The 25,815-nt window shown below is 36.2% G+C and overlaps 2 protein-coding genes across 6 annotated transcripts in view; both read right to left on the bottom strand.

The window, feature by feature from the left end:
• Positions 1–359: 359 nt before the first annotated feature.
• Positions 360–11,476, bottom strand: LOC117421815 (zinc finger protein 91-like). Of its 2 annotated transcripts, none has more exons than XM_058987624.1 (4): positions 11,369–11,476; positions 10,169–10,230; positions 2,551–8,389; positions 360–2,005 (listed from the first exon to the last, which is right to left on the bottom strand). In XM_058987624.1, the coding sequence occupies exon 3, from the start codon at positions 8,065–8,067 to the stop codon at positions 2,566–2,568; it is 5,502 nt and encodes a 1,833-aa protein (XP_058843607.1). In that variant the 5' UTR covers positions 8,068–8,389; positions 10,169–10,230; positions 11,369–11,476; the 3' UTR covers positions 360–2,005; positions 2,551–2,565. The 2 variants fall into 2 exon arrangements, with proteins under 2 accessions (XP_058843607.1, XP_058843605.1); XM_058987622.1 differs by lacking the exon at positions 11,369–11,476 and adding an exon at positions 10,764–11,091.
• A 2,978-nt stretch (positions 11,477–14,454) lies between these two features.
• LOC117421836 (diphthine--ammonia ligase-like) overlaps positions 14,455–25,815 on the bottom strand; it is a 56,866-nt gene continuing 45,505 nt past the window's right edge. For 3 of the 4 annotated variants that reach the window (XM_058987616.1, XM_058987617.1, XM_058987618.1), the window contains 2 exons: positions 20,775–21,165; positions 14,455–14,976 (listed from right to left, as the gene is read on the bottom strand). In XM_058987616.1, the coding sequence (XP_058843599.1) occupies positions 14,858–14,976; positions 20,775–21,165 (510 nt within the window). In that variant the 3' untranslated portion in view covers positions 14,455–14,857. Of the gene's footprint in view, positions 14,977–20,774; positions 21,166–24,941; positions 25,330–25,815 lie in introns of those variants that run through there. The other variant, XR_009307397.1, reaches the window with a different exon arrangement.

Here is a 25,815-nt window from a genome sequence, read left to right as displayed (position 1 = left end):
TTAAAAAGATTAATCTATCCTTCAATTTCAGTCATGTTTAACATAATCTCCACACAGCAGGTCATATATCAGATGTGAAATTAAAGTAGAATTTTACAAGTATATGGAAAGGTCGTGGTGCTCTCACAATAGCCCTGCATTTCAAAAACAGCATCTACATTCTTCCCCAGCTGATTTATGCAGTGTTGAAAAACTATGGATGCTCCAGTGGTTCTTTCATTGGATCCATCTTTTTCACATTGGGGAAAAAAAACATACACAGTCTATGTAAATGTTACCTCCCAACTATCATTGTTGATGAGGGACAAGGTCAACTGTGGTTTACATGCTCAAACACACACACAAAAAGACTAAAAAGCTGCAAGAAACTTTTTTTATTCATTAAAAAAAAAAGAAGTTTATAAATATTCAGATTAACTTAAAAATAATAATTTGGAAAACATCACAGATATAACAAAATTGCTCAATTCAGTTGTAGTAAAACTTAAGATATTATTTCGCTTTTTCACTTGCATCCAGTTTGTTGAGTTGACCGTGTTGATGCCACTAAATTAAAGGCTGTTTTCATTAAAATAAAGGTTTAGATATATAGGAGCTGGGTCTCTTTCCTGAGGAATGCTTCTTCACTCCAGTTTAACCTGTTAGGTTTGTCAGCAGTACGGCAAATATCCAATGATGGAATGTGAATTATGAAAATAGTCATTATTTTCTGAGTACCACATTGTCAAAGTTAAAACAGCCTTTTAAAAAAGTAGAAAAAAGTAAGCTTTTCTATACACTGCATTACTCTAATATAAGAAAACCATTAACATTATTCCAGGTGTAATCTCACTTCATGCATGACACAGAAAAATATGTTTGTATTTGCCAGGCTGCACAAACTAACAATAGCAGATAAAAATGTTTATTGTTTTCCTGGTTCTATGAGCCCCTTCAAACAAAAGGGTCCTTATTTAGTTTTATTCTCACTTTAGTCATCACTGAAACAATAATTAAGTGTATAATTTATGAAAATATTTCACACAAAAGAAAACACATTGAGATGAAAAACTGAGATGCAACAGTGGCTAATAGTTATAATACAAGCATTAAATACAATCGGCAATAAAAAATACAATAATAATAATAATAATAATAATAATAATAATAATAATAATAATAATAATAATTTAACATGTATTTAACACAGCAAATACAAATTACAACAAGCATTAAAACAATGCAGTGAACTAGTGAGGAGCATGGTGATAACTCTACGTAAAAGCAAGGTGACCAAAATTATATTTTGTGGGATCTTAAAAGCTGATGAATATGGTATCCAAATAAAATCAAGTAGACTTTTTTATTTTCATTATTAGTTCAAAATTATAGATAGGCCATTTGAAAGTTCAGGTCTGTGTCCGTTTCATTAAAATGATATATACTGTACCTTCTTTGAAAAATGGCACATACAGTTGGTGTCTCGTTTTTCTCATTGGTAGGGAATGGGAGAGTGAAGTAGATTCAAAATGTATTGTAATGCATTTATAATGTTATTAATGTTTTAATGTGCCATTTATTTTTTTTAAGTGAATTTGAACCACAGCAAAATGTGATTCTAATTTTAGATGCAAAAAATCCCCACCACAAACACACAAATTAATGTGACTGAAGATGCACTAGCCAGAAGGAAGCGTTTCAGAATATATTGGTTTTCAGCCTGTCGAGGGTCACTTTTTTTTCGAGCACAACTGGAAAGCTAAAGATCTTTGCATGGGTACAGGATTAACAGACAGATCACTGTTGTACAGACATTTAAAACAAACACATGATTTAAAATCTGAATAAAAAAAAGACAGTGCTGAGCATGTCATGATTAAATGCCTATAGATTCACAAGAAAACAAGAAATTCTGAAGAGTCCACAGAAGACAGCATTGAATAGAACCCATGGAGGATCGCACTGAACAGAGTTGTCAAGGGCCACACATATTTTAGCGGTTCAGAAATATATTCAGTTACTCTTCCTGCCAAATAAAAATATAGAAATAATAGAAATGTCACAAATTGTATTAATTAGAATATGGAATGTAAAATGTGGAATGATGGCAGGTTTTGTTAAAGTTAAATCTATTGATGTGCATTCTGTGCTATAGACTCTTGATTGAAATAAATGCATTTCTAAATTCAAGCACATCAAATCTAATCTTTGGAAAACACAAAACATTAGACAATGCATCAGGGATGGAAATAAGTCCCCCACTGCATAGTGGTTTTATCCATTCTTGGTTTTACTATGGGACACACCTGATCTTGTTACCTATAAACTGTGGCTAATCAAGCTCATATTAAATCCCGGAATGGGTGAAACTGCCATGCAATAGGATTCTTATTTTCATCCCTTATACAATATAGGCTTACACAAAAATCACCCCCAATCATGACCACTTCAGGAGTCAGTATGACCTTGTTTCTTAAACAAGCTCTGTAACAACAGTACACCATTTCAATCTCTGTTCTATGTATGTATGTATGTATGTATGTAAAAAAAAAAAAAAAAAAAAAAACTCACCCCAGTTTCATTTCATTATTTGAAATGAGTGAGTTGATGAGTTTTTAAATGACATGACTGTGTAAACGTCTTGTTACATACAGAACACTGAAAGGGCCTCTGTCCAGTATGAATGAGATAATGTCTTTTAAGTTTTGAAGGGGAATCAAAACTTTTGAAACATATAGCACACTGATAAAGGTTTCTGTTAGCATTTTTTTCTTTTACTTGATTATTAGATGTGCACGAGTGTTCTTGTAGCATCTTTTCTGTTACAAAAAAATTGGCGCATGCTGAACATTGAAATAGTTCACTCGGAGTGGAGTCGCACCAGATTTCGTTTGGGTTTTCAGGATGGGAAACAAAAATTTGTGGCGATTTTTCTGATTTCCCTGATGCATGCACCTTGTTCACAGAATACTGTGAAGTGACTTTGGGACTGTCCTCATATAGAGATGAGTGGTGCACATTATGTGTCCGATCCTCACTGTTAGCAGAATCCACAGTCTCAAGCTCAGTTTGTTCACAGGAATTTGCTCCATCAAACCATTTTGCATGAACTCTCTGATGGACTTTTAAATGTGCAGCCTGTCTAAATGTCTTGTTGCACACAGGGCACTCAAAAGGCTTTGCCCCAGCATGGATTAAGTAATGTCTTTGAAGCTTGGAAGGGGAAGCAAAACTTTTCTCACACTCAGAGCACTGGTGAATCCTTTTGTTCTTTTGGACATTTTCTATGCTTTTAGTCGTTGTAGCTAGATGATCTTCGACAATCTGATTCAATAATAAACCTTTCTCATCAAAAGTGTCTTTCCAACGTGATGACGGATTTGTATCAAGTTCAACTGTCTCTGAAACTGGTTCAGGCTGCTCTGATGCTTTTGGTTCTTCTTCTTGAAGGGAGGTGGTTGAAAACACAAGGGCATCACAATTCATCTGTCCAGAGGATGGTTTCATTTCTGACTGATGCTTCTCGTTGTTGGAATGCTTATTCTCAAAATCAATTTGCTGAATAGAACAGAATTTCCATTCATTATGGGTGTGCTGATGATTCTGTAAATGACAAAGCTGCCTAAATGACTTGGCACATAAATAACATTTGAAGGGTTTCAGGCCAGTATGAATAAGAAAATGCCTTTTCAGTTTAGAAGGGGAATTGAAGCTCTTGGGACACAGAGAACATTGATGTACTTTTCGTTTGCTGGGTTTGTTTTCTCCTGCATGAGAGTTGGACTGATGCGCGTAAAGTGCTTGCTCTGCTGGAAGACATTCGCGATCTCTGCCATATTCTGAGATTTCACTGGTACTGGAACAACGATCGCGTAACTCAAAAGGAACACTGCTTTCTGATACTTGCTCTGTTTGGTTCGGGTTTTGCTCTTCAAGGATACATAATTGGGAAGCAGTGTCAGCTCCCTCATACCGAGACAAGCTCTGCTCCAGCTTTACATCACTGTGGGTGCGCTGATGTGTTTTTAAATGCGATAACTGCCTAAACGCCTTAGAACAAATATAACATTGAAAAGGTCTTTGCCCAGTGTGAGTCAGATAGTGTCGTTCTAGTTGAGATGGGGCATCAAAGCACTTTAAACATTTAGAGCACTGATAAACCCTTTTACTACTCTGAATATGCTCTTGATTATCAGAAGTGTGGGCAAGAGGCCCAAAGCTAGTCTTGCTGGTACAACCAAGAGCAAATTCTTCTGTCTTTGGTTCATCGGACTCTAAGGAGACAGTAATTTCAGATTGCTTTAGATTGTGGTCTTGAAGGATACCAGGCAGGGATATAATATCTCCTTGAGGATCATGGTCATTGTTATTATTTGCTTGGCTGTTAACTCTGCTTGCATTCCAAAGCCGCCTTTGCTGTAAAGAACCTTTGAAAGTTCTTCTACTGGTGTGGCTTAGCTGATGTCTTTTTAGATGTGTTAGCTGTCTAAATTTCCTACCACAATCATAGCATTCAAATGGTTTTTGCCCAGTATGCGAAAGATAATGCCGCTGAAGTTTAGAAGGGCAATTGAAGCTTTTCAGACACACACAGCACCGATGGATACGTCTCTTAACAGTTTTTCCATCTTCAATAGAACAGTGTTGGGAGGATTCTTGTTCTGCGGAGCTGTTCTTTTTGTCTGTAGATATAATGGTTGCACTTTCACTTGAGACATGCCCATTTGTTTTAACTCTGTCAGACTCTAAGGAGATGATGGCTTCAGTGAGCTGCTCTAATTGGTTTAATTTTAGGTCTCGAGGGATATAAGCCTCAGACACAATGTCAGACACACCCTCATCCACAGACATTTTGTTCTCGGTGTGGTTTTGGTCTTGGGTTAAATCCAATGCTTTGTGAGTGCTGTAATGGGCTTTTAAATGTGACGACTGCCTAAATGCCCTCTGACATATGTGGCATTCAAAAGGTCTCTGCCCAGTATGGATCAAGTAATGTCTCTCCAGTTGCGATGGGGCACTAAAGCATTTTAAACATTTAGAGCACTGATAGACTCTTCTGTTACTTTGAGCATTGTCTTCCATTTCAAAAAAGTTGTCCAGTTCAGTTAATTTTCCCAATTGCTTTAAATTATGGTCTTGAAGAGCTCCAGATTTTGAAACTGTATCAGGGCAGAGTCCTCCTTGAGAAGATTTGTGGTTACTGTGGTTCAGTTCTCTGCCGTTTACGCTGCTTGCATTCAAAAACTTCTGCTGCTGAAAGGAACTTTTAAAAGTTCTCCATTTGCTATGTGTACGCTGATGCACTTTTAAGTGGATTGCCTGCCTAAATTCCTTACCGCAAGCAAAGCAGCGAAATGGTTTCTGCCCAGTATGAGTAAGATAATGTCTCTGGAGTTTGGAAGGACAATCAAAACATTTCAAACACATGGAGCATGGGTGCAGTCTATGCTTTTTAACTGTCTCAGTGCCAAGCAGATCTTCTTGAGACATCTGTTCTCCTGAAAAAGAACTCAGAGCTTCTGAGCATTCCAGTGCTTCATCTGTGCGGAAACCATTCACATGTCTCTTTTTGTCTAACTCAGAAACAGTGCTGACAGAAGACTGTCCAGGTTTATCCTCATCACACACTTGAAAAGAGAGGTCAGATCTAACAACAGACTCCAGATAGTTATTTTCTGTACTGTTTTGTTGATGAGCTAGAGAGTCACTGCCACTCTTCAACTCCTCTAACTGAAATGGATGTAAAGGTTCCTGTCTTGCATGGGTCCGTTGATGGAGTTTTAAATGGTCCAGCTGCTTGAACGTCTTGCCACAAACAAAACAATTAAAAGGTCTCTGTCCTGTATGAATTAGAAAATGTCTTTGAAGCTTGTAAGGAGAGGTAAAGCATTTCAAGCACACAATGCACCGATGAACTTTACTGCTGATTTTATGCTTTTCAGAAGATGGGTTGAACAAAAGTTTTTGTTGAATAGGTTTTGATGTTAAGCATTGTTCAGATGTTGTGGCTTCCATAACATCATCAGTATCATTAGCTTGCCAACAATCACCTGGGTCTTCTGGTTTTATGATAATGTTAAGTTCAAGTTCATCTATCTTCTCCAATTCATGCTCTTCAAGACTATAAGACTGTGAAGGTCTTTCAGGAAGCAATTCTGCTTGTTTGTCTTGGCATTCGATATCAGGTTTAGCTGGGCTTTTTAAATCTTGTTTTTCCTCTGCTGAATCAATAGAATCACCTACATTCTCAAGTTCTTCTTTCTGAAAAGTGTATTTGAAATCACCCAGTTCTGCGTGCTTCACTTGATGATTCTTCAAAAGAGCTGCCTGCCTGAATGTAATATCACTGTCAGGACCTTTGAAAGGTTTCAGTCCTGTGTGGGTTAGAGAATGACGTTCAAGTTCTGAAGCAAATTTAAAAGACTTAAAGCACACAGTGCACTTATGCCTCTCATTGTTGCTTGCCGAATTTAACCTTGCATGAACACAATCATCACCTATGTGGTCCCTTTCGGTTTTAAACTCATATGCAAGTGCAGACTCTGTTAAACTGTCTACACTGGTGGAGGAACTGTTAGGGGTTCGTTGGTGCATTGAACATTCCATTTCAGAAGAAGGATATATGCACTTAGGTCTGTGCTCTTGAATGTTATAAGGCTGCAAAGAGATGGCTGGATTTACCTCACAGACCGAGGGCTGATGTTCACCATGACTTTGCTCCTGGTTATCAATTTGATCTGAATCCAAAACTGCGCCCTGATGAAAAGAAAGTCCAATGGTACTATTGTTTCTGTGAGTCTGTTGATGAACTTTTAAATGTGCAAGCTGCCTAAAGGTCTTCCCACATTCCTGACAATTAAAAGGTCTCTGATCAGTATGAATAAGAGAATGCCTATTCAGTTTGGAAGGGGAATTAAAGCATTTCAAACACACTATGCACTGATGCTTCATATTCTGTCTGCCTTTGGGAGACCTGTGTGCAGATTTATTTTCTGTTTCAAGACATTTCTCAGTCACCTTGTATTCTAAACTTTTACTGCTACTGAATGCACATCCTTCTAGGTGATAAGAATCTGAAAAAGCACTGTCACTGATTTCAGGTATCTCGGAATTATTGAACTCCAGGTCTTGAAGTTTGTAAGACTGTAGAGAAATCCCAGAATTATCCTCAAACTCACTGGATTTACTATCATTGGGATGTTGCTGGCAGTTGTTAGAGATGTTCCGATTTCCAAATTCCACATTTTCAAAGGAATGCATTGAAGTGCTTGGTTCTTCGTGGGTACGTGTATGGAGTTTTAAATGCACCAACTGTCTGAAACTCTTTCCACAATCGGAACACTGAAAAGGTTTCTGTCCTGTATGAATAAGGAAATGTCTTTGAAGTTTATAAGGAGAATTGAAGCATTTTTGGCAAACTGTGCACTGATGAACTCTCCTGTTATGATTGATTGTTTTCCCTTCGCTAGAAAAGTTAAACTGATGCTCTTGAAGTATTTGTTTCAGTGTAACCTGTCTCTCCAATTCTGACCAATCAGAAGTGTCAATACCATTGGAGCTACTCCAATCAACTCCATGTAGATCATTAGGGATTACATTACTATTAACTTCAAGCTGTTTTGACTGCCTTTGGTCTAGTTCCTGGACATTAGGAAATAACTGCAAAGGGTTGCCATGTGTAACATTGGACTCATAATCCTCACTATTAGTTTGGCAATGGAGGGGATCGACTGATTCATTCCCATTCATGAATTCCACATGCTGAATATTATCTTTATCTTTTGTATGAGTCTCTTGATGCTTTTTTAAATGTATAGGCTGTCTAAACGCTCGACCACAAACAAAACATGTGAAAGGTTTTTGTCCTGTGTGGATGAGATAATGGCGTTCAAGTTTTGATGCAAATTTAAACGACTTAAAGCAAACAGTGCACTGATGCATCATTTTACTCCTTATAACGTTTTCTGTGTCCCGGTGCTCCCCTTCTGATTTAATGCAGTTGCCAAATGCAAAGTCTGTAAATGGTTCACTTGAGGTGGAAGTACACTTCTGTGCATTTGTGTGGTAAGTCTCTAAGCCACTGCTCATTTTGAAAACAGCTGTTTTAGTTAGTGCTTTTAAAAGGTGTCAGGCTATGAGTACAATTTGAGTAAAACTCTACGCACTTCTGCGAAAGGCAATGAGATCATATACTCCATTCCCCTAATGAAACTTGTCAAGTCTTAATTTGTTCAAGCCCTTCTAAAAGGTGATGAGTGCCTTCTCGTCTTGCCGAGAGTAAATTATTCAAACATTTTCTGTCCCATGTGGATATTGCCTTTTAACTGTGGTTAAACAGTCTAGTTCTTGATTTCCCTCATGATCCTGAAGTTTGCGTTTCTTTTTTCATTATGAATAATCCCCATCAATGCTGAAAAAAAGTAAAGTCAGTAAAATAATTGTTAAAACTGAAACATTGTAAATAATTAAATCAAGTAATACAGTAAAGGACAGTGTACTTGGGTACTCCATAGAAATGTTATATTGCTGAGCAGTTGATTGTAGATGGAACACTGTTAACGTCCAAAAAAAATTGCTTGTGATGGTTTACAGAATCAAGTGTTACCTTATTGACAAATGAGCATTAAAATAATGGGTCATAAGACACCCATCATAAATGTTTTGGCCTGCTTGGGAAAAAAATATATAGTAAGCCTATATAATTGAACTTACATTCAATTTTAGGCCGACAAATAACCAGGATTCATATATATATTTTGTTGACTTTCTGGTTGCTTTCCAAATAGCTACTGTATACAGCTGGAACTGTTTAAAGAATACCCAGTACACAGAAAATAAACCTAACAGCATTGTATTATAAACAAATAACGTATACTTGTGTATTACTTATTTGAACACATATAATAATATAACCTGTACAGGGTAAAGTAATAAATAGGTAAATACTAAACAAATCTGCAAGTCTTATCTACAAGAGCAAGACCCATGCCAGTGCAAGCCTCATGAAGGACTTATTGATGCTTGTTATTTAAAAGAAGAAAAAAAAACAGAAAAAACAAGGCAACAACATTACTTAACAGATCTGTGCACTGCTGACATGTTAATAGCATACTCCACTGTGCTATGCATTGTGCTCAAAATGTACTAGAAGTTTGACATCAGTTTTCAGGTTCAGTTCCAGCACTGCATGGCCCTACAGTGGAAATTGAATGAACTAAGTCATTCCATGCAAAGTGAACACAACTACACAAAGTTTCTCGACATCATATTATGCTCTACTAATCACCCAAATTATCACTGATTTCAGATTTTAAGAACTTATTTGGTCTTACCAAAACTTTCTAGTTTAAACGTTGTGAAACTTTTAGCCTATATTGAAAAATGTTTTTCAGTAAGTTGATATGTAGACCACACAGTATGACATACTTTTAGGTCATATATGGAAAAATATTTTACAGTGAACTATTGTATCATCCAATAGCAGGTCAAGAAAAAACAAACCAAGTCTGAAATTAGCCAAGTTGAAAAATGTTATCTCTGTGCAATATGTGTCAGAGAAGCTTTCAAATCTGCTGTAAAACTAAATAAAATGTGCAACCAATATTTCCGGAAATACCATAGCATTTATATCAAACTTCAACTTTTGGAACAAACTTCCCAAAAGAATAAAATAATCTGAAACCATTAAATATTTTATAAAGTAGAAACCAGCCATCTAGTCAATTCCCTTCTTGTATTACATGGATCATTAGCTGCTTTCATCTCCACAAAATTGCCTACTTCCAACACAACCTACACTACATGGGTCTAAGATGAAGTGAGTGGTGAGGAGTCTATCCTAATGCATAAACGCATATCCTCAAAAAGTCTTGGACTTGCCAGTTTAAGCTATAGATCTATCTACTGAAATGTTAAATTGTCATTAAATAGGATTTGTTGTTTTAAAAAGCTCATCATATACAGTATATCCAGTATTACATTATACAATACAGTACATCCAATTTTCTCAGATGACAAATGTACAAATAATGTACTATTTTTCATTTACTGCCAATATAACCACTCACATGAAGGGCTCAGTAACCACTTAATATACGCCCATACAGACTAGATAAGTATAACAAAACTGCTTTATAGCCACCCCTCAGACTATATATCCTCCTCAGAAAGTATGTATAATAAAACGTACCTTTCATTGCTACTCATGGTTTACCCTGACGTCCGAATATCTGGACATCTCACGCCAGAATCCTGTAACACCAAAAACAAAATATGAAGACTGCTCACTGCTTGACTTGTCCCTAGAGTCAGTTGGGAGAGCGCATTTCCTGTAACAGGAATGTGTTTGTGTCTTCACAAAATAATAAATAATAATTTTAAAAAAATAACCAATTCATCAATCCCCTCGCTCTCAGAACGTTTACTGTTCCGAATATAAACCGATATGCACAAGAAAGTATTTTAATAAAAAGGGAAAAGAAACACCCTGCTTTGCGGTTTCAGCTAGGGGATCATGGGAATCAAACCGCATCCTACTCACAAAGCACAAAGGAACGACCTCAAATTTCTATTTTACAAACGACATTTTAAGAGAAACTTATTATCGTATCCTTGAATCTCTGTACTATATCGACTTTTAAGCTCGAGAACATTGGCATTGGTTTCAAATTGATAGTAAATTAATGCTAACGTGTATCACATACAGTGTGATGTGAAATAGATGCCTTGCAAATTTCCAAAAAAAAAAAAAAAAAAATGTAAAGAAATACCGAATTAAAACGTACCTTTATCAGCCCAACTTCAAACCTATAGATGTATTTATTAAAATTATTATAATTCTGTACACTGTTTCTCATCAGCATGCACTTCCCAAACAACAAGCTTGACAGCAATAACGTTACATTTAGAAACCGGCGGAAACATTGCTTCTATTATTTTGGTTCCTAGCTACAATGATTAAAAATGTACTTTTAATTCTAATTTTGACGCATCTTCAGAACTTTGTTGTAACCAATGTACATGTTATTATTTCTAATGGATTTAATTGACAAGGTGCAATCATGAAACAGCACCAGTTACAACTCTCATTTATTTACATTCCATTCGAAAACACCTATCCATGTTTTACCATGAGCCTCATTGGATTTACAACACTGCCATAAAGGTCTATAACACTAGAACTCATAGTAAAACCTGGACTGGATCAAAATAAACTGTTGTTTTATTTGTGTTGTTTATATCTATATCTATATCTATATCTATATCTATATCTATATCTATATATATATATATATATATATATATATATATATATATATATATATATATATATATAGTTGGGGTTGAACCAAAAAAAAAAAAAAATCTTACACTACACTATTCAACTTACTTTTTACTTGCAATCCCCTCTGATACCAACAGAGGTCACTACTTTCATATCACATAATTCATCCTATGCTGACAAGGCCGGAAAACACTGCAATTCACCCAGCCAGCTCTGCACGAATACTCTCTATCCGGGTCTCTGTTGGGAAGGCATTTATCTTCCGTTTAAACACATGTGATGTTAAGGGACTTTTGTTTTGCGCAGTGGAATTACTTAGCAATTCCACAGTTAATAAACGACCCAGGGTATCTGGATATAAACATTACAGTATGCTTTTTTTTTTTTTTTTTTTTTTTTTTTTTTACAGCAAGTAGGGGGAATGTTGTAAAAGTAATGATGGTATTCTCTAACTTTTTTTATTGCATGCACATCCAGGTCAGGCGCTGTGGGATCCACTTGAACTTGCACATTCTGCATGAGATACAGTGCATAGACATATGTGAAAGACTGGCATTTATAAAATTCTTTTTGTTAGACATGCATCACTGAATTGTACTGAAACTGAATTAAAAAAAAAAAAAAGTACAACTGGTCCATGTATACAGAATAATGTTCACAAACTCATAATATAGTCAATGCATATATAATATAATTCAATGCATACATTGCTCGAACGTTTCTCTAAAATAGCATTAACACAACCATTACCTTTGCAAATGATCTTATACATTTTGTCCACTTGATGGCAGCATCCTCAAATTAATGCATTTGTAATAAACTTCAAACATTCAAATACTACATTTCCAGTAAAAACAGATATAACATTGTAGCTGTTGTACTTTCAGTATAGCCCAAAGTGTGATGCATAGCACATTGACCAACGAGCAAGTCCACCCTAAAGATGTTTTGCCTAAAGTACACAGAAAGGACGTAAAGGAAACCTTAACTATACTGGCACTGTGGTTTGTATTTATGTTACACCTATTAATAAGTAATACATCATTGTTATAATCTGTTCAATGTCATGAGTTCTTACATGTATTCTTCCTGGGGTATGTGCTTTAATAATATAATAACAAAATCTAGCTACAAATGTAGGTAAAATAATATCTGCTTTTGAAATGCTGCTTTCATTCTGAATAGCAAATATAAAAATAATAATTAAACACAATAATAATTTCATTTTAAGCCCACATAGCATTCTGTGTGAAGCATATAATACAAGTATGAGTTCTGGTGTGGTCATATTATCTGTAATGCTAGATATGAAACTGGTAAAATATGTATATGGTAACAAATCACTGTCTCCATAGCTTCAACTTTGTTTAGCTCAATGACTTTGAATTACAGCTTTCTGCACATAAAACAAAATGGATATTAGCCCAGTGATTGGATCTGCTGCTGTGAATTATCAGTCCAAACATTCCTTTGCTAACTATCTTCCCACTGATCAAATGGACAGGCTCTTTGAAGACCTCTTTGGTTTGGGCATGGACAGTTTTCACCATACTTTTAAGATTCTACAATTTCTAGTTATTTCCCATTGACCATTCTGTCCTTTGTGTTCTCAAAGTACTTTATAGTGCCCAAAGTACAATGCAAATACATATCAAAAGGTAAGACTAGGTTGGATGAATATGTATTTATTTATGATGAGAAATTTTAAAAATAAGAGAAAACCATAGGATTTTAGGTGGATGGTCAAAATCGCACACCTAAAGATTCTCAGCATAAACATGCCAAAAAAGGTGCCATCAAAAATAAATATTTCGGTAACACTTTATATTATGTGGCATAAATTAATATTAAATAGATATGCAATTGCATATTAAATTAATGTTAAAATTAATATTTAATAAATATGCAATAGCTGGTTTATTGCGAAATGTTAACCAAATGTTGAATGAAAATGTAATCGCATACCACGTCCATTTATATTACATTTTGTTACCCTTGAAAATATGTCAAAATTTCCCATTGTTTACATGTTTTTAATTGAAAATACAGTTAATCTGACTTAAATGTTAATGGAAAGTAACAAGGAATAACGGAACATACATTTAATATCAATTGTATATATTAAATATTAATTTAATATGCAATTGCTTTTCTATTTAATATTAATTTATGCCACGCAATATAAAGCATTACCAATATTTCCATTCCTTGAATAAGTCACCTTTTTTTAGTAAATATCTGGAAGAAAAAAAAAACAAAACTAGAAATTTATATTTCTGATGTGCCAAGGAAGAACGTTCTCGCTAGTGACACCTTTAAACATGCACACCAAGGTGTTGGAGATGCCTGCAGTTATGTCTGTTGAACAAGTTAGTTGTATGATTTCATTTTTAAAATATTCAATGTTTTTTTAAAACACTCGTTTAGAGTCTATAAACCTTCTTATTGCATCTCCAAGAAAACTCATTATTGTGAATTTCTATTGGACCTGCTTTTAACCACTGCAAACAAAAAACACATTACTAATAGTGGTCTGGATCAATAAGCTACCAGGGTACTATAATTTCAGGTACAATATTTACTGCAATAGAAGTAATGGTGTATTTCAATTGACTTTTTAAATAAATGATCTTAAAAAAAACAAAAAAACAAGACAAATAGTAAATTGTGGGGTTGTGCTTTAAATTAAGAAGTCTAGACAGAAGATGTGTTCTTAACAGGCTATTCTTATTTACTTGACAGAATTTGAATCAATAGTGAATATACAGCGGTTTAATCTTTTCAGCTACTTGGGGCTGATTGGCCAGTACACAATAATAATACCTTTCAGCAAAGGAAGCATGAAGACAAGGATCACAAAAATGAAAACAAAGTGTAAATAATTAATTTACTACAAAAAGTTTAACCAGGCATTTGGATTCTTCAGAAATATGTCCCAGACCGATCTTTTTCATAGTGGGATCCTATTTCAACAAAGATGTATTTATTTGGACGTTTTTAACATTGCAGACTGTTTTTTTTTCTTTTTTTTTAAATGTATTAAACAGGGTGTTGAAAAAAATCTGTGTATAAAGCGCACATTTCTTCATTAAAAATTGAGAGCTAGAATCCCTGTCAGCATAGGTGGAAATAAGTGGCACCCTGAGGGCGTTTCAAAAACTACAAGGACAAACAAAACAAAAACACATAAGCATTGGTTAATATACAATCCATGTATTTAATATTAAAAAAGAAAACTTGATACACTGTATATAAAATTGTTTTAATCATGAAACACTAAATTGCTTTACAAATGACTTCAAGGACATGCATTATTTTCATACGTATTTTGTTATCAATAACGGTGATTACTAATAATAAAGTATTATCAGTCTAACTGCTGTATTTCTTGAAAGGCAAATTTGAGACCACCCCCGACATGTTAGACAAATATCACGTTGCACTGGGTTGGAAAACTGTTCCCAGGTCCCAGTTGTGCCCAATAAGCTAGACTGTTACCAAGTATTGTAGTAAGATTCTAAAATGATCAAGCAACAAACATGTGCATCAAAGTGATCAGCAAAACATAATCGCGTTAAGCTGTCCTCTTCCACGCTATTTGCTTAACCAGCAAGTAATGTGCAGAGTTCTCGAGAATGGCAAATCCTCTACTGGCACCAAAGACACTGCAGAGCTCCTATCATCCAACGATTGTTTCACAGACTGCACAAAACCTAAAGAAAAAGAAAAACACATTATACGATATATCATTTCATGATAATACAGATCCAGTTCTTTTTACCTCCACAAACCCTTTTTAAAACCACTTAGATGATAAAGACCCATAAAAGAATCAATTAACTCTAATTTCTCAATGCCTGTTACAAGATTCTTGGCTGGTCCCTGATCAATGTCCGTTACTTCAAAATATCCAGCAAAAAATAAGGACTTACACACACAAAACACAAAATAGTAGAATACCAAAGGAGTAAAGTTTATATTTGTTTTTATTTTTGTTTTATTTTACATAGTTTGACATGTGTAATAGATTTTGTCAAGCTAATTAGAAATTCTTGAATCACACCGTGTAACAATTTTTTTTTTTTTTTTTGGTTCCTGGGTAGCAAGTGTTATTTCCTAATTGCTTATGCCTCAAAAGTATAGAAAATGGCTATTATTCCCCACAAACTTTGCTTTTGTGACCAGGACAGTGATATTTTGAAATTGACCTATTTCCAATGAGAAAACGGGCGAATTGTGTCTTTTCGTTCACATAAAGTCAGAAAAAAACAACATATGAATCCAAATTAACATGTATTTATACTAAAGTAATACAAAAATGACTACAAAAGATTTAGAAGCGAGTAGTTTTTCAAGATTTACGATTATACTGTAAATCACTTTCATGAATCAGCCCCCAAATGTAGTCTCCCATCATGTTCTCGTTATACTGTCCTTGGTAGCGGCGTTCAAAGTCCAGTATATCCTGGTGGAAGCGCTCGCCTTGCTCCTCCGAGTACGCTCCCATGTTCTCCTTGAATTTATCAAGATGAGCATCAAGGATATGGACTTTGAGGGACATCCTACAGCCCATTGTGCCGTAGTTCTTCACCAGAGTCTCAACCAGCTCCACATAGTTTTCAGCCTTGTGATTGCCCAGGAAGCCCCGAACCACTGCGACAAAGCTGTTCCAAGCCGCTTTCTCCTTACTAGTGAGCTTCTTCGGGAATTCATTGCACTCCAGGATCTTCTTTATCTGTGGTCCGACGAAGACACCGGCTTTGACCTTTGCCTCAGACAGCTTAGGGAAGAAGTCTTGAAGGTACTTGAAGGCTGCCGACTCCTTATCTAGAGCGCTGACAAATTGTTTCATAAGGCCCAATTTGATGTGCAGTGGTGGCATCAGCACCTTCCGGGGGTCCACCAGTGGCTCTCACTTGACGTTGTTCCTCCCCACAGAGAACTCGGTCCGCTGTGGCCAGTCCCGCCTGTGGTAGTGCACCTTGGTGTCCCTGCTGTCCCAAAGGCAAAGATAGCAGGGAAACTTGGTAAAACCGCCTTGGAGACCCATCAGGAATGCCACCATTTTGAAGTCTCCTATGACCTCCCAGCCGTACTCATCATACTTCAAGGCATCCAGCAAGGTCTTGATGCTGTTGTAATCCTCTTTGAGGTGCACCGAGTGAGCCAGGGGAAGAGACGGGTACTTGTTACCATTATGGAGCAGCACGGCTTTGAGGCTCCTGGATGAGCTGTCAATGAAGGACAGTATAACGAGAACATGATGGGAGACTACATTTGGGGGCTGATTCGTGAAAGTGATTTACAGTATAATCGTAAATCTCGAAAAACTACTCACTTCTAAATCTTTTGTAGTCACTTTTGTATTACTTTAGTATAAATACATGTTAATTTGGATTCATATGTTGTTTTTTTCTGACTTTATGTGAACGAAAAGACACAAATTCGCCCGTTTTCTCATTGGAAATAGGTACATTTCAAAATATCACTGTCCTGGTCACAAAAGCAAAGTTTGTGGGGAATAATAGCCATTTTCTGTACTTTTGAGGCATAAGCAATTAGGAAATAACACTTACTACCCAGGAACAAAAATTGTGTTACATAGTGTCATCAGACCATTTTGCTTAAGGTATACATTCACACAGTGCAACCAACGAGCTGTCAAACATGGGATTAGGTTCCCAACTATGGACTTAGACCCCCTATCCCAAAAGATGTGCCCTGTGGTCAGCAAAGCACTTAACCCTTCGACCAGGATTGACGTGACTATTCACAAATTATTGATGTCCTCAAATCCCTGGCAGATTGCAGCAGGCCATTTATCTCCTAGCAGTCAAAGCATATGGTCACTATAGGGTAGATTTAAAAAAAAAAACAAAAAAAAAACCATGTGCTCTGCCAAGATTGATGCAAAAGCATGGATATGTTAGAAGGTGATTGAAGTAGACGGTGCATTGTTAATACACAATTAGCTGCTTGTTAAAGCATCATTTAAATTGATCCATCCAAATCTGGTTTCGTCGTACATTGTAATTAAAGCTGTCTGCAAACAACACTGGTCTTAAACATGCTGAAAAGAAGACCAGTTACATGGTGTATCTAAGAATTCATTTTATATTATGGAACTATATGGCACTTGCACACATTTTCATGTGCATTCTAAATGACTAAATTGATTCTTGACTACCCGTTGTCTTATAAAGATATTATGCAAGCATGGGGCAAGGTCATTCTTGTATGCTGTTGCTGGATGTTTGTTGGTTATGTTGTGCCCTCCAGGGTCATAGCTTAACAGCGGCAACTGGGGAAGGTGACTCGTTAAATATTGTTAAACGTGGCTGTTGGCACCACTGAAAGGGCGTTTATTACAGTGTAAATTAATGTGTTTCTAGGGGTTGCCTTGGTACACATTTGGCATTTGCAAAAGTCCTGCTTTATCATATCTTGCCTAAATGCTCCTTACAGTGAATTCCTACATCTCATGAGGGATTCAATATATAAACAGATATGATTTATTTTTTCTTTTAAATAAAGTCTTTTGACAATAATAATACAAAATAAAACCTTATTCTTTTTTTTAGATGTGATTATTGTTTTACCATGGCCTGTTATATCTGCAGTATTAACTTGTTTCACCTTTTAAAGGACTGTGTTTTCAATTACATATCTGGATCGGATATGACTTGGTTATGATTATAGGATATGAGGAGGTTGTACTTAAGGCAATAAATAGTTGTAACTCTATAAAACATAACTCGATGCAAGATAAAAACAAATAATACAGTATGGAAAGACCACTGCTGCATTTGAGAATGCAAATATTTTAAAATGCCATTCATGGCTGTTTTTTTTTGTTTTTTTTGTAATTAGACCTAGGGTAGCCAGTTTGATATTGTCCAAAGTGGAAAAAGACACAATTGAGGCATTCCTGAACTTCACTCCAGAGAGAGGCTAAATGGGTACCACATTGTACAACCCATGGTCTCAGAAGACTGTTGACAAAAATACATACTGGTATCACTGACTTTTTCTAAAAGAATATGCACGGAGTACATTATCGGTACTTCAGTTATTTTCACAGTCTGGTGCATTCTGTTTTTAGATGTGTGTTTTTTTACTGCACAAAGATGCTCTATTGGGAATACAAATGGTCCAACAAAAAAAGGGATTTTTGTGTGAAATCTGTGGTGTCTGCTGGGGCTTTGGGGCTTTGGGGCTTTTAAAGAGAGTGAAAGCCTAAAGCACAGTAGTTTTTTTGTGTTAGAGTGAATCTCACTGTTTCAAATTAGCCGATAAACAACTGCATAATAATTGTCAACAGTGTTTCTGTCCCTGTAGCTTTTCAATTGCCTTTTGCCCTCAGAGTCTGTTACTGTTTCCAGCTGCTGCCCTCCGGGGTCCCTACTCATTCTCACTTTGCCCAAGAAAACCATAGTCATTCTGTATACTCATACTGTATAGGAATGTGTAGCACACCGTTTAAAAAGGCAATTCTTTATATTTGTAGATGTCTTCAAAATATGTAAGCTGGAAATAACACATTTTAACTTCATTTTAAAATGTTCACTCTTGGATTTAATTCTGTTAACATTCTTAAGTTGTATGGCGCATAAAGGGCATTAGATAATGAACAGCCTGTCAGAGCTAAATGTCTACCTATCAGCCTAAACCCATGAGACAATAAAGTTTAGATATCTAGAAATAGGTTTCCTATTTTCAACATGGTTTGTTTTCTAAAGGGTATGGTTTATTCCTTCTGACGTTTCTGATAATGCCAGCGTGTTACTTCTCATTATCCACCGTTGACTTTTCTTAGGAATTATCCTCTGGGTAAAAGCTCTGACCCATAAACAAAGCTAGTGGCATCAATTGAGGCCAATGCAGTATTTTGATGAAAAAAGTAACAAATTCCAGTTCAATACCAGCTTAAGTGTTGAGTAGAAAAAACTGCAAAGTATAATAAGGTTCCATTTTATGGTGCTAACAGATATTTCTATAATTCCTCCTATTCTGTATTTATTATGTATTGACATACTGGAGCAAAATCATTTTCACAACATAAGCTGAAAAGTAAAGATGTACTGAAATGTAGATTTAAATATTTCTATATGTACAATAAACATAAAATATGGTATACATAAATATATAATCTTTGCTGTCATGAGTCATTTTTTGAGCATTCCGTTTTGCATTGGTTACAAAACCCTATACATTATTAACATTTCTGTATTTTATTGTTTTTGGGGTTATGAAATGCTGAAATGTTCTAGTGGTAAATATATGCATTAACACACCCAGAAAAGTGTAAATGTACGACATTCTAAAACCGTAACATTATAGGTGGGGCTTTTACTTTAAATCAGAGAGTAGATTTCCACCCCCTGGAACAGCATCTGGTTTTATAAACTGGGAATTGCGTGACCACTAAATTGCCATGTAGTGCCTCTAACTAAAAGTTAGTTTGCCAAGGTTTTTTTTGCATAAAAAGTATCATGATATATTTCAGATTTGGACAAGATCGTGGCTTGAAAAGGAAAAGAAAATATTTCTATATTTAAACTTGCGTTGCAATTAAATAGATCAACAGAACAAATGTCACAAAACTGCTTCAGATGAGCTACATAAACATTGGTAAATGTAGCGGTTTAACCTTGATTCGAACTACAAATTGATTTGGGTTTGATTCATACAGTCAAATCTGTGTGATCGAGTGCTATAATATTTAATCTCTTTGGGTCAGACACTCATGATTTGAAGTGTTAAAGAACACCCTACAGTGTTTACACGTACTGTAGTGCATCCAGATCATGCTCCCTCCTGCAACAATGGGTGCTCTGACTGAAATGAGTGCCGTATTGTGGCCATAGAAAAAAAAATTATACGTTGAGAAATTTATTCATAATATCTGAATACAAAATACAAAAAAATATCAGGATTATGTTTAAAAATATATCTGTGACTCCAACCACAACCTTGTACGGTATATTCCTGTGTTACAGGTACAATAGTAGGTAGTGCCTTCCCCTCATAGTACTTCTATTCAAGGTACCGTATTTAGCAGTATAAATGGATTTCAACAGATTCAAAGTGAAAATCAAGTTTGAGAAAACAAAAAGGCGAAAAATAAAGCAACATCTGGGTCGATAACAAACATCCTTAGCTACAAATATCCCAATAACCTAAATAATGTCCTACCAGTTTAAATCAACTGTTAATGCTCCCTCCTGCAACACTGCTGGTTGTTTTCTGTTGCCACATTACAGCATTAATTTACATCAGAGCACCAGCATTGCTGCAGAAGGGAGCATGATCTGAATACATTATGATGCTTATAAGAATCATTCTCCCTGCAAATGCTCTCAAATAAAAGTTGAAAAATGTATTCCACGACTGATTTATGACCCATGATGTGTGAATACAAAAATCGAAATAATCAAGTTTTAAGATATAGGTAGGTAAAGCAGTGAGTTTCTTGTAAACACTGCAGGATTTTCTGTTAGAATAGACTTACCTGATAGAAGTAATCTAGCAGCAGTGCTGCTTTGTTTATAGAAAGCTCTGAAGCACAGGGGAGATAGGTTCTCATCTAGCTTATGCAACGCTTCGTTAAAGGAGCTGGAAAGATCTTTAACGATGTCCTCTGTGTTCAAAAGTGTATCTGGAGATGGTGGCAAACTCAGTGATAAGGAGATGGTGGCAGAAGCTGCTGAACTGGATTCTAGTACTTCATACTCTATGTTGCCAAGTGTTAGTTCTTTGGTCATGTGAGAGGATTTCCTCTGTCTGGGATCATCACAGGTCGCAATGACGTGTAGCTCTACCTCTGCACCTCTTGGAAGATGAGGGACCACAGCAATCACCAGTGGGCCACATTTTCTTTCTGCTTCACCATAGTCTTCATCCTGCATAAGGGTAATGAAATAGAACCAGTTTTTGCTCAAAATATACTCACCTTGGCATCTTATCTACCATAATATTGAAAGCTACATACAGTTGTCCAACCGATTTGAGGTGGACCACAGAAGAACCATCAACTAAATACATTACCATTAAGGAAACAACAAATGATTTACACTAGGTGTGAGGATTTAATTGACCATTTTTCCTCACTTGGACCCATTACTGTACTTACTAAATATCTTAGCATCATCTCTTTAAAAATATGCAAAATATTTTTAAAGAGCAGAAGATTATAGCGAGGCTGTGTGGTCCAGTGGTTAAAGAAAGGGGCTTGTAACCAGAAGGTCCCTGGTTCAAATCCCACCTCAGCCACTGACTCATTGTGTGACCCTGAGCAAGTCACTTAACCTCTTTGTGCTCTGTCTTTCGGGTGAGACGTAATTGTAAGTGACTCTGCAGCTGATGCATAGTTCACACATCCTAGTCTCTGTAAGTCACCTTGGATAAAGGCGTCTGGTAAATAAACAAATAACAATAATAAATTCAGGGATACACATATACTTTGTGAGTGAGAGAAAAAAATGGGCAATAAAATCTCCAACCCCAGTCATTCTGTTAATCATTTGTTGTTTCCATAATTTGTGTTGGTACTGTATCTACTGTAAAAACCTTGGTATAAGTCTATTTTTAGGTATTTTTAGGGGGTCCTAAAAAGGGGGGAGCGACTTATACACCGGTGTTACCTGTAGGCATTTTGCTGAAATTGTTGTCTCAAAAACGGGGAGGGCACTTATACACCACTGCGACTTATACCAAGGTTTTTACAGTATCTATATTTTTAATGCTGCAAAAAAATGTGACATTGCTTGTGGGAAACTGTTCTTTATAGTGACTATGCAATATGGTATTAACAGTTTATTGTCTGGACCTAAATGACACCTTTGTTAAACTACTTGACCATTAGGATGTTAGGATTTATATATATATATATATATATATATATATATATATATATATATATATATATATATATATATATATATATTATAAAATTATACGTTATTGGGCCAGTTAAGGTACAGGATTTGGGGGGATGACGACACTCTCAATGATACAGAACAAGAAACAAGCAACTAAATATCATAATTTCCTACTGGCTTTATACTGATTTTCTGACATCAAACAATAAGGGTAAATTGCACTTTTGCATTAAAATCTTGGTAGAACTGGTCTACTGTGTCAAGTCAATTGTGATATACAATCAAACAAAACGGGACCAGGGGAATTATTTAGCTTCATTTCCAACCTTACCTCGTGGTTGGGTAACGAGACATTGCAAACAGAAGCACATACTTCTGTGTTTACTTTTAAAATGGTATAAGTTATTACAATCCATATTAATTTATTTTGGTGGAACACAAAGTAAACTAACAAACACAAACATCATTATCTTTAGAAATATAAGATGAAAGTCTTGTTACTTGGAAGCCAATCACCTAGCAATTACAGGAAGTTCTGTATTCACACTAGAAGTGTGTTGATGACTGCACAATTTGTCAAATAAGAGCCTGCTTAAGTGAATTTGATCCACAGAGCCATTAACTGTGTATTTGCTATTACTGGCCACAGAATGTATTTACTTGCTTACACTACAATATACCCCTGAAATAATACATTGCTGCAGTCTTATCTGCTAATGGGAAAGAAATGAGCAAGTTAAAACAGTCATTTCTACTACAGTCGATAAGTCCATAAGACTTAACCCCCCTTTCAATTCACAGGATCAATTTTCATCCACTTATGCTCAACTTGGTAAGTGGGGAATAATGATAGGTTACACACACTTTATTTTGAAATTCACTTACAAAATTATTGACAAGAGCATCTCCAGCACTTTCCCCTGTAAAGGTATTGCTGTTTGACCCACTCTGCTGTTTACATGAACACTACACTTATCTGCAGATTACATTTGAGCAAAGCCTAATTGTGTACCAACAGCACATATTGCTCCAGCATCTCTGCTTTAAAGTATCAGAATGAAAACTAGGGATAATTTTCCGCAAATTGCAGAACCTCCACTCACAATAACATTTTCAGAGAGAGAAAGACCTGTGTGCTTCAAGTGGCGTGTCAGGGCCGCTTCCAAGTTTCTTCCAGATAAATGTTATATTAGCAGTTAACAAAAGCAAGGTATTCTCCTTCAGGAGATACAGTCTACCATTGTCAATACTAATTCCCCTCCAAGTGCTGCAAAACACTTTGAAAAGATGAAATATTGGAGCTACCAAATGGAAAAAAAAAAACTGTGCTCATTCAGGCTTAAAGGCCATTTTGTTGGCCCAAGGTGTTGAGATAGCGTGGAAAATAAGTCTCAGAAACATTTTGCAGGTCAATTCATTCATACAGACATAAACTTTTCTACTTTTTTCCCTGCTTGCCTATGGCTGTTAAATCAATAACTTTGCAAATGTTATCTTTAAAAGTTGCATTTCTATCCATTTTATAAAATATAACCATGTAAATCCGCCTTTTTTATGCTTAAGAATGCAGTATTGTTTGAAACAGCTTCTGACCAAAATGTATTAAAATCATTTACTCACTATAGTAATATTTATTCTACCTTCACCAAAAGTAAAACTATGCATTATAAAAAGTTTATATAAAACACAATTATAGTCTCTGAAAAATTCTCAAGCGCACAGAAACATATCGCTCTACTTCCATCTAATCTCATTTGATGTCGTATCCCCAAATAGCATAAAGTGAGTTAACCAAAAATATTGAGAGTCCACTTTGTGCGTTAGCCCAAAAAAATAAAATCATGTACAAAAATGAAAGTCAGTATGATTGCACTACATACAAATATACAACTCTTAAAACACTGGAGGGCATGACTCAACCAATATGTGAGTGATTGGTACCTTATGTGGTAAAAAGGACAGTTAAAAGTAACTTACTTAAAAAGAAAAATCATATCTATTCAGCTTATCTGACTCTGTGCGAGTACCATATTAAAAGCAATAGTCACACTCATTACGGCTCGTGAGCTCCCTTGCTGACAGAAGTACATTTTTCAATAGTGATGTACTTCGCACTGCACTCTCTTCATGCTTTTTTTTTTCTTTTTTGCGTGGCCACAGGATCCACTTGAAAAGCGTGAAACTGGACTGGTAAATACAATAATAAGGAAACAGTGTAAAGCCTATTAGCTGCAGGGAGTTGATATAGCACAAACTCAGCCAGTTCCCCTACATTTCCTCCTCAGCAGGGGTACTTCATAAAACTGTGAAAGTAACTCCTTAGCTCAGCGCAAGTCCTCTGTTTCAATAACAGAACCACTTCCTCTGCTTCAAGTTTCACTTAAAAATCTACTTATGTAAACTAAATACCACTGTTGCTGCAATGCCGGACGTTTAAATGATCACTTTCCAGGGGAATGGTAATAGCTATCATGCTCTTTAAATATGCAATCCTGCTGTACAGAAATAAACCAATCATCCACTTTGACCAGGAGATTCTCTTAAAAATATTCTCACAAATACAATATAATTTCTTTTTGAACAAAAGGTAAATGTTAAATGCTTCAAATGGGGAATTTTCAATCACACTTGGCAGAGAGTGGCTCCTCTTCCTGGTGACTGGCTGCTACCCTCTGGGTTGTAGCAAGCGCTGGATTCATTACAAATCCTTTACAGCCAACTCCATGGCACACTGCTAACTAAAGAAGCCCATTGGCAGGCAGTTACTAATGGTAAGCTTGAAACTATTCCAGCCATACCTCTCCCCAGCAAGATCCACTTAGAATAAGTAAGGATCAAGGGGACCCCAAGTGGCGCATCCAGTAAAGGCGCTTCGTGTGGAATGCAGGATGCGCCCTATAATCTGGACGTCACCGGTTCGAGTCCAGGCTATTCCTTTGCCGACCGAGGACGGGAGCTCCCAGGGTGTCCTCGGCTCACAGCGTACCAGCGACCCCTGTGGTCTGGCCAGGCACCTGCAGGCTTGCCTGTAAGCTGCCCAAGGCTGCGTTGTCCTCCGACGCTGTAGCTCTGGGTGGCTGCATGGTAAGTCTGCAGTGTGTAAAGAAGCGGGCGGCTTTGGAGGACAGCGTGTGTTCGTCTTCGCCCCTCCCGAGTCAGCGCAGGGGTGGTAGCGGTGGGTTGAGCCTAAAAATAATTGGACATTACTAAATTGGGGAGAAAACAATAAAAATAATTGGCGACCACTAAATTAAAAAAAAATAATAATAAATTAAAAAAAAAAAAAAAAAAAAGAATGGCTCAAACCACTCAGAAAAGATAGGGGATAATAGAGAGAAAGCTAAAGTTTAAATCAAGAACTGGAGATGCTGTATGACCTACATTTAAGGTCTTCATTACTTTTGCTTTTGAGCACTCATGATGTAACAAATAAGTATTCTGTACTGTTTTTGCAGGCTGCTTTTATTTTTTCAAAGGTTGCTACTGTGTCAAATTGTGGCAGCATGGCAGGGTAAAAGCCCTGCCGGTGCAGGGGTGTGTATGCACCTGAGCACTTAAATTGCAGCCTTCTGGTCTCCGAGTCTCCTTGCCAACGCTACTTGGTCACACAAAATAATCATGTTTTTTTTTTATGCTTATCTTTTGATAAGTTGCCAAATTGTACTGCAGTAA

The sequence above is a fragment of the Acipenser ruthenus genome, chromosome 15, assembly GCF_902713425.1.
Source record: "Acipenser ruthenus chromosome 15, fAciRut3.2 maternal haplotype, whole genome shotgun sequence".
Taxonomy (NCBI): domain Eukaryota; kingdom Metazoa; phylum Chordata; class Actinopteri; order Acipenseriformes; family Acipenseridae; genus Acipenser; species Acipenser ruthenus.
The sequence above is the reverse complement of the archived record's forward strand: the minus strand, read 5'-3'. Positions and strand labels throughout refer to the sequence as shown.